This window comes from Equus quagga, chromosome 20, assembly GCF_021613505.1.
Source record: "Equus quagga isolate Etosha38 chromosome 20, UCLA_HA_Equagga_1.0, whole genome shotgun sequence".
In the NCBI taxonomy this organism is placed as follows: Eukaryota; Metazoa; Chordata; class Mammalia; order Perissodactyla; family Equidae; genus Equus; species Equus quagga.
In genome coordinates, this window is record NC_060286.1 from 34768772 (window position 1) to 34785619 (window position 16848).

The 16848-nt window shown below is 38.5% G+C and overlaps 1 protein-coding gene across 1 annotated transcript in view; it reads left to right on the plus strand.

The window, feature by feature from the left end:
- The first annotated feature begins 745 nt into the window (after window positions 1–745).
- The window catches only part of UNC79 (unc-79 homolog, NALCN channel complex subunit), a 195508-nt gene continuing 179405 nt past the window's right edge, over window positions 746–16848 (plus strand). Inside the window, exons 1-3 of the mRNA XM_046647730.1 lie at window positions 746–1007; window positions 4184–4354; window positions 12381–12473. Coding sequence (XP_046503686.1) covers window positions 761–1007; window positions 4184–4354; window positions 12381–12473 — 511 coding nt within the window. The 5' untranslated portion in view covers window positions 746–760. The remainder of the gene's footprint in view (window positions 1008–4183; window positions 4355–12380; window positions 12474–16848) is intronic.

The following is a 16848-nucleotide window of genomic DNA, read 5'->3' on the forward strand; positions in this document are numbered from 1 at the left end:
CATCTACTATATATTATTTTATAGCTTTTCCAATGTAGTTTAGCTAACATTTTAGAAATATGTATTATTTCTAAATTCATATGCCTGTTTAAACTTCATTATCTCAAATGATACTGACAGAATGTCATGAAACAGTATCATAATATACATATAGACATTATTTTGATGCAATAAACATGTGATTTTTAAGACTTTCTTAATAAACACACATGTTTATTCTTTGCTAAAACATGTTTCTGCAAGTGCCATACCTATATTTTGCAAGTTTTTATATACCTGATTAAGACAGTCTTGCTGAAAACTTCCTTTGCTTTGAAAACTCCTTTTAATTAGAAATAAAAGCCCTAACTCATTAGACGAAGCCACTGTTTTTCCTTCCAGGAAACCTCTCCTTCTCCAAATCAATAAACTGTAAAACATGGGTTTGGCACTGAAACATGCATTTTTATATTTTTGCTCCTTACTAACCAGATAACACATGAGATGCAATGCAACTTCCACAAAATAAACCTTGCATTATTGGTATCTTCGAGCATGAAGCTATGCGACCCGTACTAGATTTGTAGATGCTGCTGGTGTGGCAATTGCATCTTATGTGGGATGTATCTGGTGTTTTATTATTTGTTTTAGAGTGTCATTTCAATGTAATGTGCTGTTCTTTGTGTCTTTGTTGTCTCTTTTTTTTCTTTGTCCCCCCAACAGCATTTTGTCCCGCACAGGGAAGAAGGAAAACCAAGATGCCTCCAATTTGACAGTGCCCATGACCATGTGTCTTTTTCCTGTGCCATTCCCACTCACCCCATCTCTAAGACCGCAGGTCAGTTCCATCAACCCTACTGTTACTCGCTCCCTCCTTTACAGCGTCCTGCGAGATGCTCCCTCTGAACGCGGCCTGCAAAGTCGTGATGCTCACTTGTCAGACTACCCTTCTTTGGACTATCAAGGCCTCTACGTGACTTTGGTGACTCTCCTGGATCTAGTTCCTTTACTACAGCATGGCCAACATGGTGAGCATTTAATTGAAACTTTTGAAAATGTGCATGTTATGTTTATGGATGCTGGAGACTGTTATTGTAATAAATTGCTTAAAAGGTCTTTGTGCGGCCACAGCCTTTCTTACACTGAAACTTAGTTATGGTGTTGCCTATCCTATCAGTTTTTGCTGTTTTATGACCAGAGGGAGGCTATCCAAGTGGGCCTGCACTGGGGGTAATGGGCTGGAGAAAGGAGGAAGGCTGTACCAGGAACTTCTCTCTTCTCCCCTGATATGCTTATCATGGAGATTCTTGTTGAGACTATGATTTGGGGGCTAAGGTTTAAAAAATTGCCCCCAGAAAATGTTAGAGGTAGAGCTTGGGGAACAAGTCGGATCCACTGACTAATTCTGTGGTTTTTGGGGGCAAATCACAGAATCTTTCTGGGACTCATTTTTCTTGTCTGTAAACCCAGAAAGTTAGATAAGGAGAAATCTCCAAGTTTAATAATCAATAATTATTACAAAATGTTGGCCAAGTGGTACAGTGTATAGTGGTGCTACGTGCTGTATATGGTATATAATATACATTTTTCCTGGTGCTGTAGGACAGAAGCCTAGCAGCATGCTGCTTTTCTTAACTCTTCCCTTTTCTACTGTCTTTAGTCAATTTCATTATCTTGCTTGCTTACCAAATTCTTTTAACCTATAAAAAGGAGAACAATAATATCTACCGTTTAACTATTCAGTATTATATTTTGGAGAATCAAGTGGAAAACCATACAATAAGAAAAAGGATTTTTGCAGAAAATGAACTTTTAAGAAATCAATTGTCTTAACTTTAAAGCACTGATAATTCGGTCTCTGGAAGTATGATAATCAAAGTTTCACTGTACAGAAAAATTGGAATTTAAGAAATGGATGGGTGGTGGGGGTTATTTTGCCTTTTAGTTATGGTTAACTCTCCTAAGAGAATGCTTAATGGTTTATTTAGAAAGATGTTTTCCTAATTTAAAAAAAACTACTTTCATAAAAATGATGAGACTGATTATTGAATTTGTTTTTTCTTATATATATAATTCTGTATTATAGTGAATATAAAAAATGTAGAAATTTGTAAGTTTGCTTAAGTATAATTTCATAGCTATTTTAAGCATAGTCACTTTTATTGTGATCCTGTCCCAGCTCAGCTCAAAACTTAAAGGAGATGACTCTTTGAACATAAGACTGCCAGAGCTTACCGTGGTGGTGAGCTTGTCAGCTTTTCCTTTGTCACTGCCAGTCCTGAGGTCATCGTGGACCTGCGTGGTCCTGGGATGAGCTGCTGTGTTAGGGCAGCTGTCCTTTATCTTCAAAGCCACTTCATTAGGGTAAAACCATTCACTTTGGTAACTCAAAATCCATTTAATTGCAATTAATGTTTAAATTATGACAGTTTCAGAGGGGATGATTTGTATTTTTGCTTTTGTACCTACAGCTATTTTGCAACTTTACTCTTCACTGTTACCTATAGAGTGTGTTCTCGTTCTGCATAACAGAGCTTAGAAGATAGGAAAAAACTCACTAGACCATCTCTTAGAGGTTAAAAAACAATACAGCATTGTTTCTCTGAGTGTGATCTGAACAACATCAGAATCACCGGGGGAGCTTGGGACATGGAATTCTGGGTCCCAGGCCAAGATTTCTGGATAACAATCACCGAGGGGTGGGTCCTGAGGATCTGAAACTTTAATGAGCTCTTTGAGTGATTCTTTTGTACGAGTCTGAGAATCACTGCACTGGGGCTAGAGGCTCTGTCTAGAGGCTCTGCTAGAGGCTCACCTCGGGCAGTGTGGTGTACTGGGAAGAGCCTCTTTTTGTAGCAGTTCAACTACTCGCTCTAAGGTGATCTTGGACAATCACTTCCCTTCTCTAGGCCTCAGTTTCCTCACATGGAACATCTTGCAGTGGGCTCTCGGGCCCCTTTCGCTGCTCACGTTCTGTAACTAGGCTAACATGAAGCTGAGCTGTCTTTTACGCACAGCCTCAGTTAATTCTTAGTTAAGCACCTCTGAATTTTCCGTTTCATCAATCTCAGGCTAAGGTTGACTGACCCTCGCTCCCCAGTGTGCAGTGTGGCCACATTCTCTCTGTTGCCAGTTGATGTGCTTGTTGAGATGGCATATTAATTCTAATGATAATCAGAAATAACATTAGGTCTCAAAATAGCACTAAGAAGGTAAATCTGCTGCAAAAAAAAACATGTCTAACAATTTTCTTTTATGATGGATACGAAAAAAAGAAGTCTTCATTGTCAAGTCTTGGCTGATGACCTATGTATTGGAAGGTCCAGAAATACCAAAGTATCCATTCAGTGTAATGGGATTTGGCCTATATGCATTGTATAAGCTAAACAGTTGTGGTTTTTTGAATGTCCTCTATTTTTACTCTTGTGCAGGTAATAATAATAGTAACAATATTAATGTTAATAATAATGGCTAAAATTTTGGAGGACACATTATGTGCTATGTAAAGCACTTTACATTTATCTCATTTTAACCTCCTAAAAATCCTTCTCATGAAGTGAGGTAGGTACTGTTCCTGTCCCCATTTACAAATGCTGATAGAAAGATTGTGATTTAGTGGCAAGTCCTTCCGTGATAATTGTTAACCAAGTGCACAGGGGCATGAGGTATAAGTCTGCGGCTTCCTTTCTTTGGTGCATGCTGAAGCTGTCACTGTGCTGGAAGATGCAGATTGCCTTATTGCCCAACACTGCAGATGTAGAAAGATTGTGGTTTGGTTGATTGGAGCAGAAATAGCCTGGTTTTATTTCCAGTCTTGCCCTTGACTTTTCTAAAACTTCCAGTGGGAAAATAATTTAACAATCTTTGTGCCACAGTTATCTTGTGTAAAATGTAATGGAAGGAAGAATGCTGGAGGGACTTCAGGATTCATTATCACATGGAAAGTGCTTTTAATTTATGAAATCACGGAGTAATATGAATACCAACTGTTACTGAAGATTGATAAAGTCATTCATCAGTCATTTATCAAGAAAAAAATACTGTATTTGCAGTATACTGAGCAGCATGTTTCAGAACTCTTAATGGAAGGGAGCAGTAGTTATTTATAATTTAAACCAGTTCATAGAAACTTAAAGGATAAAGTTAGTGTATTTTGTTAAATGGCAAAATATTCAGTGGCTGATTCCTGAATTTTGTTTTGTAGATCTGGGACAGTCGATATTTTATACAACGACGTGTTTGCTACCCTTTCTCAATGACGATATTCTGAGTACTTTGCCCTACACGATGATATCAACGTTAGCTACCTTTCCTCCGTTTCTGCACAAGGATATAATTGAATATCTTAGCACATCTTTTCTACCAATGGCTATATGTAAGTTCAATCTTACCTAATACTAGATTATTTTTATATATTGTGCAAATTGAAATTGCTTTTGCTGTTTTAGGCTGTAGATTTTCAAGATTATAATGGAATCACTTGTATACGTGGGCTGTGATTTAAATTCAGTCATTTCAGCATGAATATTATGGTGAAAATCAAAGAAATGAAAGACAAGTATACTTTAGAATTGTTTTATTCATGCAGTTTGATCTTATAGAATAGGAAGAAAAATCATGTCAAGGCAGAGTCCGTATTTCCTACGTGTAAATTAGGGTATTTTTTGCCACTTTTGAAAAAAGGTGGAGAGAGTGTTGCATCAGAAATAAAAATGCTTATCCTTTGCATCTGGAGGGAGTCGGGTGTGGGGAAGAGCAATAGAGAGAGTGAGGGCATGTCAATTCTAGGGTCAGCTCTGTCTGCAATCTGCTGTGTGACCTTGGGCAGCTCAAGGTTTCCTAGTTGAGACCCCATCTCCAGAACCATGACACACCAGCTTTCCCTCACAGGGGTGCTGTGTTGATGAAGTGAGTCAAAACTTAGGAAAACACTGAAAAATGCTAAGGCTTGCCACTCATGTGCAAGGTACTGTTATAAGTGTGGAACTGATTTGCATTCTATTTCATTTTTATAAACAATTTTGCAGGCTTTCCAGATATGCGAGCAAAGAGAGAAAAAAAGTTGGGTTGTGGTTTTCAAGGTTTTTATGATCCAAATCCTTCTAAAGTATTTTTTAAACAAATGGATTATAAATTGATCAATGTCTCAGTGAATAATCTGAAAAGAGTCAAACAGATCTAGATTCAAATCACAGCTCTGCTGCCAACTAGCTGTGTGACCTTGGGCGAGTTACTTACCTTTCTGTTTCTTAGCTATAAAATGAGAATAATAACAACAGCTGCCTTGTGAGGCTATTGTGATAATTGAGGTGATTAACCTGGAACATTGGTAACGTGCTAACACAATGGCTGGTGTTCAGTAAGTGTTGGTTTACTTTTCTCCTCTCAATTCTTGTTCCCTAAAAATACCTGTATTGGTCACATTCAATTTCTAGTGATCATTTTCACTGTTTTAATGTTATGCACTTATGATATTATTGAAGTTATTACTCTGTAATAACAATTGGTAAACATGTGTACCTTTGAGCCACATTTATTTATTTTATAATCAAGCTTAATTTTAGCTATAGAATTGTAACTTTCATGTCTAAGCAAAGAGTCTGATTTCTGCCTAAATTATATAGCAACTCAAAGAAATTAGCAGACTGATTATATTGTTCAAGTAATAGAACATTTGATCGTTCTCTTTTTTTTGTCCTGTGGAACCTTACTGACAAGTACTTGCTTATGGATACAGTCCTAGGTTGTATAATCATATTTTTTGATAAGTATGTTAACTATTAAACTTAGGAGTAGGAATTCTTTTTTTTTTTTAAAGAATAGCAGGTGAGGCGGCGTCTATCTAATAATTGGTCTAATTTACTGCATCCCTGTTTCTTGGGAATAAGTTAATAATTTGGGGAGAGGCATTGGCTGTATTGGGCCTCTGAGGTTATTGGGACTGATCAAGCACTGTGACAGCTGGCAATTCGTTTCTTCACCCTTGACTATTAATTTCTACTTAATTAGAAATACAGACCTCAAAACATGCCTTATAGTCACATTGGGATCCTTACTTATTTAAATGTGTGAACCTTGGCAACTGAGGAGAACAAAGCTGAGTTTACAAAATCTGTGTGAATTTTAGTGCTTCTTGGTAGAGTAACTTGGTATTCATTTAAAGGTATAAGTAAGTTGCTTATGTCTCTGGGATTCCATTTTTTCTCAACTGTAAAGGAGGGTTTTGGAAAAAATGTTCCATCTCTAAGTTTATTTCTGGCTTAATAATTCTAGGTTAAATAACATCAATTTTATTTTATGTAAGAGACGCATATCTCCCTCTAACCCACTCATTGATCTGGTTCATTTATTCTATCGCTCTGGTTTTAGTCTCTTAGTTCTGACTTTTGTTTCTCATCACCATTCCTATGGTTCAGTAATAGCCAATCTTTATCATCTTTAAATCTTCGAAAATAAATTGCAATGACAACAAAATTTAAAGCCAAATTCTATGAAATGATTCAGGTGTTTGTTTTGTGCTTGTTCCTTCACAAGGGAGATACAAAGACACAGACCCAAAGATGGAAGGGATCAAGTTCCGAATTAATTACGTTACAGTGAACTGCTGCGAGAATGTGTGTCTGTTGCTTGCATCCATGTTGTTTCTATTTTTGGGAGTTGTTCCAGTGTCTAGAAATTCTGACCCAAACAAGAGAGGAGCGTTTAACTTCTTCCAAAATATTTTTATTTCGGGACTGAGCTGTTAGGATGACACATGTTGCGTTTTCTGAGTACTTGATAAATTCTTTAAGATGATAAGGCTTTTATGTCTTTAGTATGGTGTTTGCAAGGTCAAATGTCAAACATGGACAGTACTGCAGGTGTTAAATGATTATATCATTAAGGACCTAGAAGGTGAAGTTCTGAGCTCTGGAGTGGATCTTTCAGTTTAAGAGCCCTGCATATGTTTCAGTTATGTCCTTCATGTCATTTTTGTCAGTAAACCAAGTACTGTGCTTTTAAATAACTCTTTTTCAGGTGCTGCAGAGCAAACTGCAATTTATTATAAAAATTTCCTTTGACATAACCTTTTCTTTTTAACTCCTTCCAATAATAAAATATACTTCTTTTTATTCCATGTGTGTGCAATTTTCTTTGTTTATAAAAAAATATTAAAGGAGTTACTAAGAATTGAAAATGTCATTTGCATTTCACCATGGAAACCTCTCTTTTTCCAATAAAGGATCTGTGATTTATGGACCAAATTGAAATATGGATGTTGGGAAGATGATACTTTGGCAGAGAAGAGAAAAAGTGGATCCCAAATGAGCATGAATTGATGTTATTATTTCAAAGATGATGATAAAGCTGAACCGTTCTATCAGTGAGAGACCCTTCTACTGTATCTTGGTACCCTGAACTGTGCAGTCTCATCTAGTTTCTTTGCCAACTTAAATTTCCTCAAAAAGTCACTTACTCTCAGGAAAAATAAAGCTTTCTTCAGATCTTTACATTGACTTAAAAGCGACTGTGTGACTTGATTGAATATCTGGTTGCAGACCATTGGCTCCAGATCACTTTTAGTTCTGCTCCTGCAGGGGGTACATGTTATGTTTCTATGATCTTCTGAAAGCTAATAAATATGTAGAAAAAAAGACAGTCAAAAACCAACACAAGATATTGATGGTATTTAAATAATCTTCTATATATAAAGTCTGTTTTATTAGCTAGTGATTATTTTTGTAAGGTAGGTCTTACTATACTTTAAGAGCTATATTGTTGAGTTGGGGGAAATGTTTTGGAATAGGAATCCAGAGGAGCTGAATTGTAGTTCTTTGACTATTGGCAAATCGTTTAACCTCATCAAACTTTGATTTCCTTAGCTGTGAAATTTTGAATAATCGTAACCTCCCCTGTCTACATCCCATGTTTGTTGTGAAGACTGTAAGATAACATAGGAAATGCCCGTGAATATTGTATCATGTTATACAAGTGTATGACAGACCAAACCCATAGTCAAATGGCAGACATCAAATCCCATTGCAGCGAATTCCAATATTCTGCTCAAATTCACATGTTGCCCTCAAATTTTATCATCTTAAATATTGCTTGAGATAAGGGGTCGTCCTCTGGGGCTTGTGATGTTTTTCCCCTAGAGTTTGTTGTATAATAACAGGGAGTTTTATAACAGGTTTTGATCTCATAGAACCTGAGTACACTCTGCAGTGTTGATGGGCAGTCCTGTCTCTCTGATTTTCGTTAATCTACCAGTCTGCAAGTATTTTAATGCTGCGTAGACTTCTGCGTCATGGTGTCTCAGTCTTCCCATTCTGTTGAGCTGATCTGCCTTTCTAAAGGCATGGGTGTCTTATGTTCAAACCCTGTCTCATGGACCACCGTTAGCTCCGCTTACACAGAGAGCGCTTGTTAATTCAGGCATGCCCTCTGCAAACCACAGGAAATGGTTCTGGTGTATGCAGAACGGACACCAGCCTGTGCTGCTTCTTCCCAGACAACTCCCTTACCTTTACCCCTTGAAAATGTACAAGGCGAGGGGGGTTGTTTAAATATTTTCCAATTCAGACCACTTCTTGCCACCAGCTCTCATATGGACCAGTCCAAGAGCTTCCAAACTGGTCTCCAGCTTCTACACGTAACCCTCCTACAGCTGTTCTCCACCAAAAAGCCAGAGCTATCCTCCAAATGTGTAAATCAGATCGCCTCCCTTCCTGCATCAAAACCATCTAGTAGCTTCCCATCACTCTTAGAATCAAACTCAGTGTCCTTCCGGGGCCCCTGCCCACCTGCTATTGGTCACTGCCTCTCCTGGGTTCACTCTGCATTGTCCGCATTGGTCTTCCTGCAGTTTCGTAAAGGCACCAAGCTTTTGCTTTTGCTTCAGGCTTTTCCCCTTTGTCTTAATAGCCCTTCTCCAACACGGTCACTGGATTTGCTTCCTCACTCTCTTTAGGTAGATGTTGACTCAAGTGTCACATCTTTGAGATGCCCTTCCTTACGCTTTAGCTAAAATAGGTCCTTCCCTCATTTTTGATTCCCTTGCCTTGCTTTCTATTTCTTTACAAGTATTTGTTTGCCCATTCCTCTAGAACAGTGCTGTCAGGGAACTTTCTGTGATGATGGAAATGTTCTAAAAAATTGTACTGTGCTGTCCAATACAGCAGCCACTAGCCATATGTGGCAACTGAGCTCTTGAAATGTATCTACTGAGACAGGAACTGCATTTTCAATTTAATTGAATTTTAACTAGTTTAAATAGTCACGTATGGCTAGTGGCTACCATGTTGGATAACACAGCTCTAGCATTTAAGCTCCATGAGGACAAAGACTTGCCTATCTTGTTACAGTTTGGTCTCTGGGCCTAGAACAACGCCTGGTACATAGAGGTACTGAAAAAATACTTCTTGAATGAGTGAGTGATTAGAGCACGAGCTACGAAGTCAAGTGACTTACGCTGTAGTCCTAATAATTGAGTTGGTGCTCTCATGCAAATAATTTGATTTCTCTTTTATAAAATGGCTTTTTCATATACTTATTTTTTTTTTGGCAAGAATCATATAAGAGCTATACATGATGTACATTGGGAACTGTAAAATGCAGGAACAGATTAAGGAATTGTTGTTCATAGGGGGAGGAGATGGTGGTAAAGGTTATTCTGGTGGTGCTGGGAGGATCAGGGAACAGGTCTTAAAACATTTGATTGCGTTTCCTGAGCACAATATTAAATGTAAAATTTTCTTATTTTGATTAATTCTCTTCTTCCTTCCATCGCATGTAGCTTTGGCTTTATACACCCTCATGGGGACAAGCTGCACATCTGTTTACATCATGTCTTTTTAACAAGGTTCAATAAATGATGTGTGCCTGTGCATGTTTATTAAATTAGGATAGTGGTGATTTTATTCAGTCAGTTAGAAGGCTAAGAAATTGCGAGGCACTGTCTGCTTATATAAGTATTGCAGCCAATTTCCTAGGGCTTGAGCCAGAGGAACGCTTTTGGCTTTGTGGCTGACCATAGTTGAGGGAGAGCATGGATCTGTAGGGGTGGAAGGGACATCCAAAGGTCACTGAGCCATTTGGGCTATTCTCCAAATAGACTTCACCTAAATCATTCAAGACATTTGGGCATCTCTCCCATTTTTAAAGGCCTCCAGGCACAGTGATTTTTAGCCTCCTAATAGTAGTTTTCATTTTTTTAGGAACACTTATTAAAAAGTTTGAGGTCAATTTAAACAAAGGTGAAAACACTTGTCCCAAAGGGAATATATATATATATATATGTATGTATGTATATATATAAATAACATTGTTTTTCCTTGAGCATGTCAGAGACTTTTCTTTCTTTCTTTCATTTCCCCCTTAAACAAAGGGCTCAAGGAGCATGCAGTTATTTCTCCTGCACCTGGACACCTTGCTCAGCGTTTTCTTTCTTATTTCTCGTCCCTCTAGCCGTACTTCTCAGAGGTCCAGTGCCTGCTTGCATCAGAGGCACTTGATGTGCTCATTAAACATGTCGCTTTCCTGCTTCCAAACTGTCTGAGCCAGACTCTCTAGGTACGGGCCCCCGAGAGCTGAATGTGTGCAAGCTCCCTGGCTGAAGGCTGACATCAGCCGCATTTTGTTCTTCAGCATTTGGCTCCATGTTCTTTTTCCTTGATTGATCATATTTGATTAATCAACTTTACTATCTAAGAGCAATGAACTGATCTCTACATCTTTGTATAATTATTAATACTTATTTGTGTTGTATAGACAAACTAATTTATCTGCCTGAACATCACCTGCTTGGCGGGTTGGCAGCAGCCCAGCTACAAGTGATTAATAAAAGCAAACTCAATAAACGGAACTTAATTACAGATTTGTTTTATTTGTTAGTTTGCTTATTTCTGTAAAGCTATTGTAAAGGCCACCATCCATTGTAGTGCTCAAAGTCCTTTATGTAAAAAAAAATAGAATCATATTAAATTTTGTCTTTGTCTACTTTATTATATGACAAATATTTTATTAGAGTTTTAATGATTCTTTTATAGATGTGTTTATTATAAGTTGCTTTATTCTTTTTGGATGTAGGTGAGATATTATTTCCACATATTATACTTTAAGATAAAATAAAATAGAGTAAAGCAGATTTTAGAGTTATCTGCTTTTTTCGTTGTTGCCCTTGATAGTGGTATTCACCATTGTGTGTAGGAAATTGAGAGTAGACATCTTGAAGGTGTTATACTCACTGTATGTGTTCTGTTCATGCTTTCTCGACAATTGGCACATAAGCCCGATTGTAAGGAGAGGTTTCTCCCACTTTTGCAATTATGCCTGAGAAGAGGAATTCATTTCATATTTGAGTCCTTATAAAGTTCCTCCTTCCTCCTGTTGTGGGCTCTCTCTTAATTACTGTGTTCAGAATAATAAAGTACTCTTTGCAGACAACATATTACTCTGGGTGACCTTCGTCAATGCTAGCTTTGAATGCTTATTGGGGTTACCTGAACACTCTGTTCAAGAAGGGAGAGAAAGAAATTTAACATAGTGTTGGATGTCATCATAAACAAGCCACTTAAAGATGTCTTAACAGCGGCATGTAAGTGGTTATCTCCTGGAGACCACGATTATACAACTATAAGATGAACTTTGAAGAAACCAACTTGCTTCGTGGTTGAATACTTGTGGCACGGGATAAAATGTTCAGCAACAGTGTTATTCACAGATTCAAAGATTCAAAAAGTGCTTTATTTCAAACAACTCAGCTGGATATGAAGATGGTAAGCTCTGGAAAACTGAAAAAGTGGTTCTCATGGTGATAAAGATGGTGGTGATGAAGTTACATGTGAAGGTTTGAATAAACTTGTGTAATGATATGTGAGAGTTGAAAATCATTTTTAAATTACTATACTATTTTTTATAATATGTGATTTAAAATTGGTGTGTGTAACTAAATTAATAAGTTGCCCATTATAAGTAGACTGTTATTTCATCTGCATCTCTAAAAGTTAATACTTTCAAGTTGGGTTCAAAACCTTTTATTTTTACTTTCTTGTTGGGATAGACTTCAACATGCTTTTCTATATGTTTGGGTATTGGAGGATTCTGGTTTTTTTTTTCTTTTCTACCTAGATATAAATGTCTTGGGAGCAGAGATCACATCCAAGCACAACTCTGATAAAGCCATTACATCATATTCTGGCAGTGTTTCTGCTCCTTGTAGATTCTCACTGGATGTTTGCTATTGATGGTGACGGTGTAGCATTTGTATGCTAGGACAAATTTTGTGGTTTTATTTGTGCAAAACTCCCACTGATTTGGTTGGGACTTTTAAAAAAAGTTTCTCCTCAGCTCTCATGCACTATGCAAAGTAGCAAGTATGTATATAGATTAATTGTGTCTAATCACAAAAATTTTGTTTTCAGTGGGTTCCTCCAGGAGAGAAGGCGTTCCTGCCCATGTCAATCTCTCTGCGTCATCCATGCTAATGATTGCAATGCAGTACACATCCAACCCAGGTACGTGGGAGTTTGGGCAAGAATAATTCCAAAACCAATAAATAAATAAGTCATCAAACAAGCAGGTGAGAAATTCTCATGTGAGAAGAACTTCTCTTGGTGGAGAGACAACTGGAGATGTGTTAGAAAACAGAAGAGTTGAGATAAATTTCCCTTGCCTGTTGCTCTGAGCAGTAATCTTGCTGGCTGGTGACGTTCTTAGAATGTTGGAAGACACAATTTTAGAACATTGACTGGAAATTGATTGAATGTGAGTATATAGGAATAAAGTAGAAATAGAAGAATCCACCTGCAATTCTCATAACTAGAGATAAACACTGTTAATATTTTGTGAATTTGCTACTGTTGCCACACAAGTGTCTTTGAACCTAGATCTTTTACTACATTTTTGATTATTTTCTTAGATTAAATTCATAAAAGAGGGATTAATGGGTTACAGGGCTTGAAAAAATTTCAATAGTCTCATAATTATATGTGAAAGTACACTGTGACCTGTCATTGAGTATTATCATAAAATTTGCACACAGTTAGACAGATGAAAAATAATATCTCATTGTTTTGATTTGTATTTCTTCTGTTACTAGTGATGTTGGACAGGTTTCATATAGTTTACTCCGTGATTTTCATTCATTAGTATAACTGCAGACAAACTTTGGGGAACTGACCTAAAAAGGGGCTGACTGTTGGAGTCACATGTTAAGATGCAAACTCGGTTTTAATTTTCATTTAATGTTTTTTTGGAAAGTGAACAAATTTGGTTGTACTGTTTTCAACCTTCTACTTAATTACGTAATAAATAATAACTGAGTTTTTGACTCAGGATGAGGAAAAATTTTTTTTTTTTTTTTAAGATTTTATTATTTCCTTTTTCTCCCCAAAGCCCCCTGGTACATAGTTGTATATTCTTCGTTGTGGGTTCTTCCAGTTGTGGCATGTGGGACGCTGCCTCAGCGTGGTCCGATGAGCAGTGCCATGTCCGCGCCCAGGATTCGAACCAACGAAACACTGGGCTGCCTGCAGCACAGCGCGCGAACTTAACCACTCGGCCACGGGGCCAGCCCCGAGGAAAAATTTTTTTTGTTTTAAAATCTTAACACTTCTTAGTTTGGAGTGTCATCCTTTAAATATGAAATCCCTTAAGATTATTATATGAGTTTAATTAAAATGTATATTTTTTGGAAGTTATGTCTCATCTCACTCTGTCTGGCTTGAAGGACTCTCAAAATGTTGTTTATATTTCTTATATATTATATTCTGAAAAAAACCCTTCATTTGGAATCTAGTGAATTGAAGTCTCGTCAGGAGGCCTTGGTCCTAATTTCTAAGTTGGGAGACAGTAAAGCAGAGTGGGGCAAATCATGTGCTTTGAGGTTAGATGTATATGTGGGTTCATATCTAACCTCCCCGAGAAGTGCCAGTTAGTGAACCTTTCAACCTCCCTAAGACCAAGTTGCCTCATCTGTAAAACGGGCATAGTTCTTCCGGCAGTGCCTTAGGATGTTGTGGTGAGGATTTAATGAGTTAAGTGTGTGCAAAGTGCTTCCTTAGCTTACTGACAGGCACATTGTAACTGCTCAATAAATAGCAATGCAGATTGCTACAGTCTGCCATTTTCCTCTTGGAGTTGAGTGTTTCACTGGGAAATCACTGTGATCGGATCGAGGTATTTCTGTTATTTCCAAATCTATATCTTCACACGTTCACGGGGGAACATTTACAGCCTATTCTATACTAAGAATTGTATTTGGGACCCAAAACTAGTCTTTTGGGAAACTGTTAAGAAGTGAGGACATCCAACGGGGGCTCTCTGAGGCCAAGTGGGGGGGCATCATTGTATTGTTTGACTTTTTATTGAGGGAAACAGCAAGTGGCAGCTTGTTCCTTGTAGCTGATTATGTGTCAAGGATCGGGCACAGACCTTGTTCAGCTAAAAGGCGTTCGTTCAGTGATTCCAATGTACACGGCTCTGTGCTAGGCATTGTGAAAACTGCCCAGAAAGGTAAGATATGGTGCTTGCTGTGGAGCTTATGTCTAATTGGGAAGATTAGGCATATTCACATAAATCATTAATTTATAATGTAAAGTAATATGTGAAAAGCACGAAATAAATACTATAGACAGTGTTGATTCGTCAGAAGGAGAGAACTCTATGGATTGAAATAATCTGGAAGGGTTTTGTACCACTTAAGTGCAGTATGGGTCTTAAAATATGGATAAAGTTTTGATTGATAGGGTAAGTGGGACATTCTGGGAGGGGGAGCAGTTTAAGCAAAGTACTCTCCAGGTCTGTTCACAGGGCAGTCAGTGGACTACTCTGTGCCAGGTTCATGGAGCAGACAGGTGGAAAATAGAATAGCAGACACTGTGTAAGAGAAAGGGGCCTCGAACATCTGCACCTAAGAACCCAATTCCAATTCCAGAGGGCCATTTATATCTTCAATAAATAGTCAATGAATATTTACTATGTGCCAGGTACTGAGGACACCATGGTTAGCAAAACAGAACTGACGCCTGCCCTCACCTCCTGAAGCTTACCAAATGGTGTGGGGGAGAAGACATTAATCAAATAATTATCAAAGCAAATGTAAAATTTCGCCTGTGACAAGTGCTCTGAAAGATGTACGTGTGCTACAAGACCCTGTAAAAGGGGATTTTTCTTTTATTGAAGAGGTCAGGGAGGGCTTCTCTGGGGAAGTGACCTTTGGTCTGAGGACTGAAGGAGGAGTAGCATTAACGAGGCCTACTGGGGTGGAGGGTTCAGGCAGAAGAACCTCGTGTCAGAAGGGAGCCTGGCAAGCAGGTGGGACTGAAAGACCAGTGTAGCTGGAGCTTGGAGTGAGAGCTGCCTCGTGCGAGATGAGACTGTAGACTTCCGCAGGCCAGAACACGCAGGATGTCATGGGTTTTGTTTGGGAGTCCTGTGTTTATCCCAAGTCGAATGGGACAGTCCTGAAGGACTTTGAGGGATTATGTATGTGTCACCCTGACTGCAGTTGAGAATGGGTTAAAAAGGAGCCAGAGTGGATGTAGATTGACCCAGGAACAGTCCATTGCATTTGTCTAGGCATATAAAAGGCATGGGCAATTGAGATTGAGAAAAGTGGATACGTCCAAGAGCTATTTAGAAAGTAAAATGGATAGGACTTGGTGACATATTGGATATGGTGGGTTTTCAGCTTGTATAACTGGCTGCATGGTAGTTCTATTCACTGAGAAGGGAGACACTGGAACAAGAAGATCAGGCTTCCCAGGAAATCTCTGTTGTGGACATGTTGTATTCAAGATGTCTTTGAGACATTTAAAAGGAGATGGTACACCTTGGACTAATACAATGTTATATGTCAATTGTATCTCAATAAAACTGGAAAAAACCCATATATAACCTCAGTAATAATTCTATATGTCCAAAACACAAAAATGCAAGTAAATCAGCTTCCTTAAAAAAGGGAAAAAAAGAGGCGATAGTAATTAGGAAGCTGTGTGATGAGTCTGGAGCTCAGAACAGAGCTCTGGGCTAGAGGTAATGAACTTTGAACCTACACGTAAGAGTCCGATGATGATTACTTAATTGCATATAGATGGTAACTGAAGTTGTATATGAGTGTGAGATTGCTTAGGAGACAGCATAGAATGAAAAGTGGAGTGGGTTTATGATCAGGCCTCCCGGAACTCTAGCAGGTGTTCCCCAGTGGAAGAGGATGAGCTTGCCAAGGAGGCAGAGGGGTTGTATCTGTTAGGCTGTGTTTGGCTGACTAACAGAGGCTTTAAACTATAAAAATGTTTGTTGTTTACTTAGTAGGAAGTCTTGGAGATAGCTGCAGAGTATCAGGGGGCTGAGATGGCTTTCTTTTTGTTTCTCTTGGACCTCCCCTCCTGTTTGCAAGATGGCTGCCACAATGGAGGTTATTATATCCTTATACAATCACATCCACAAACAGGTAATAGGATCAGTCAGGGTAATTAGAGAAAGGTCTCCTGGTTTGTCTCTTTCCTTTTATCAGAGAGAAAAAGTGTCCCAGAAGCTCCCAGGCAGATTCTCTCTTAGGTCTTACTGGCCAGAACTGAGTCACATGGCCATCCGTAGCTGCAAGGAGGTCTGAGAGAGTATCTTGCTCTGTAGCCTGTGTACTGGGAGATGGATAAGGAAGAAAGGGTTGTTGATAGCAGCTGAGTAGCAACAACAGTGTCCACCACAGGTGATAGGAGAGGGTTAGTCACGAAGTCAGGGGAAGAGAGTGCTTTAAAAAGGAGACAGTGGTCAGCAGTGCTGAATGCTGCTGAAGGTCAAGCAAGAGACAGACTGAAAGGTGCCCATTGAATTGAACAGCACGGAAGTCACTGGTGACTGAAGTGAGACCTGCTTCAGTGCCATGAT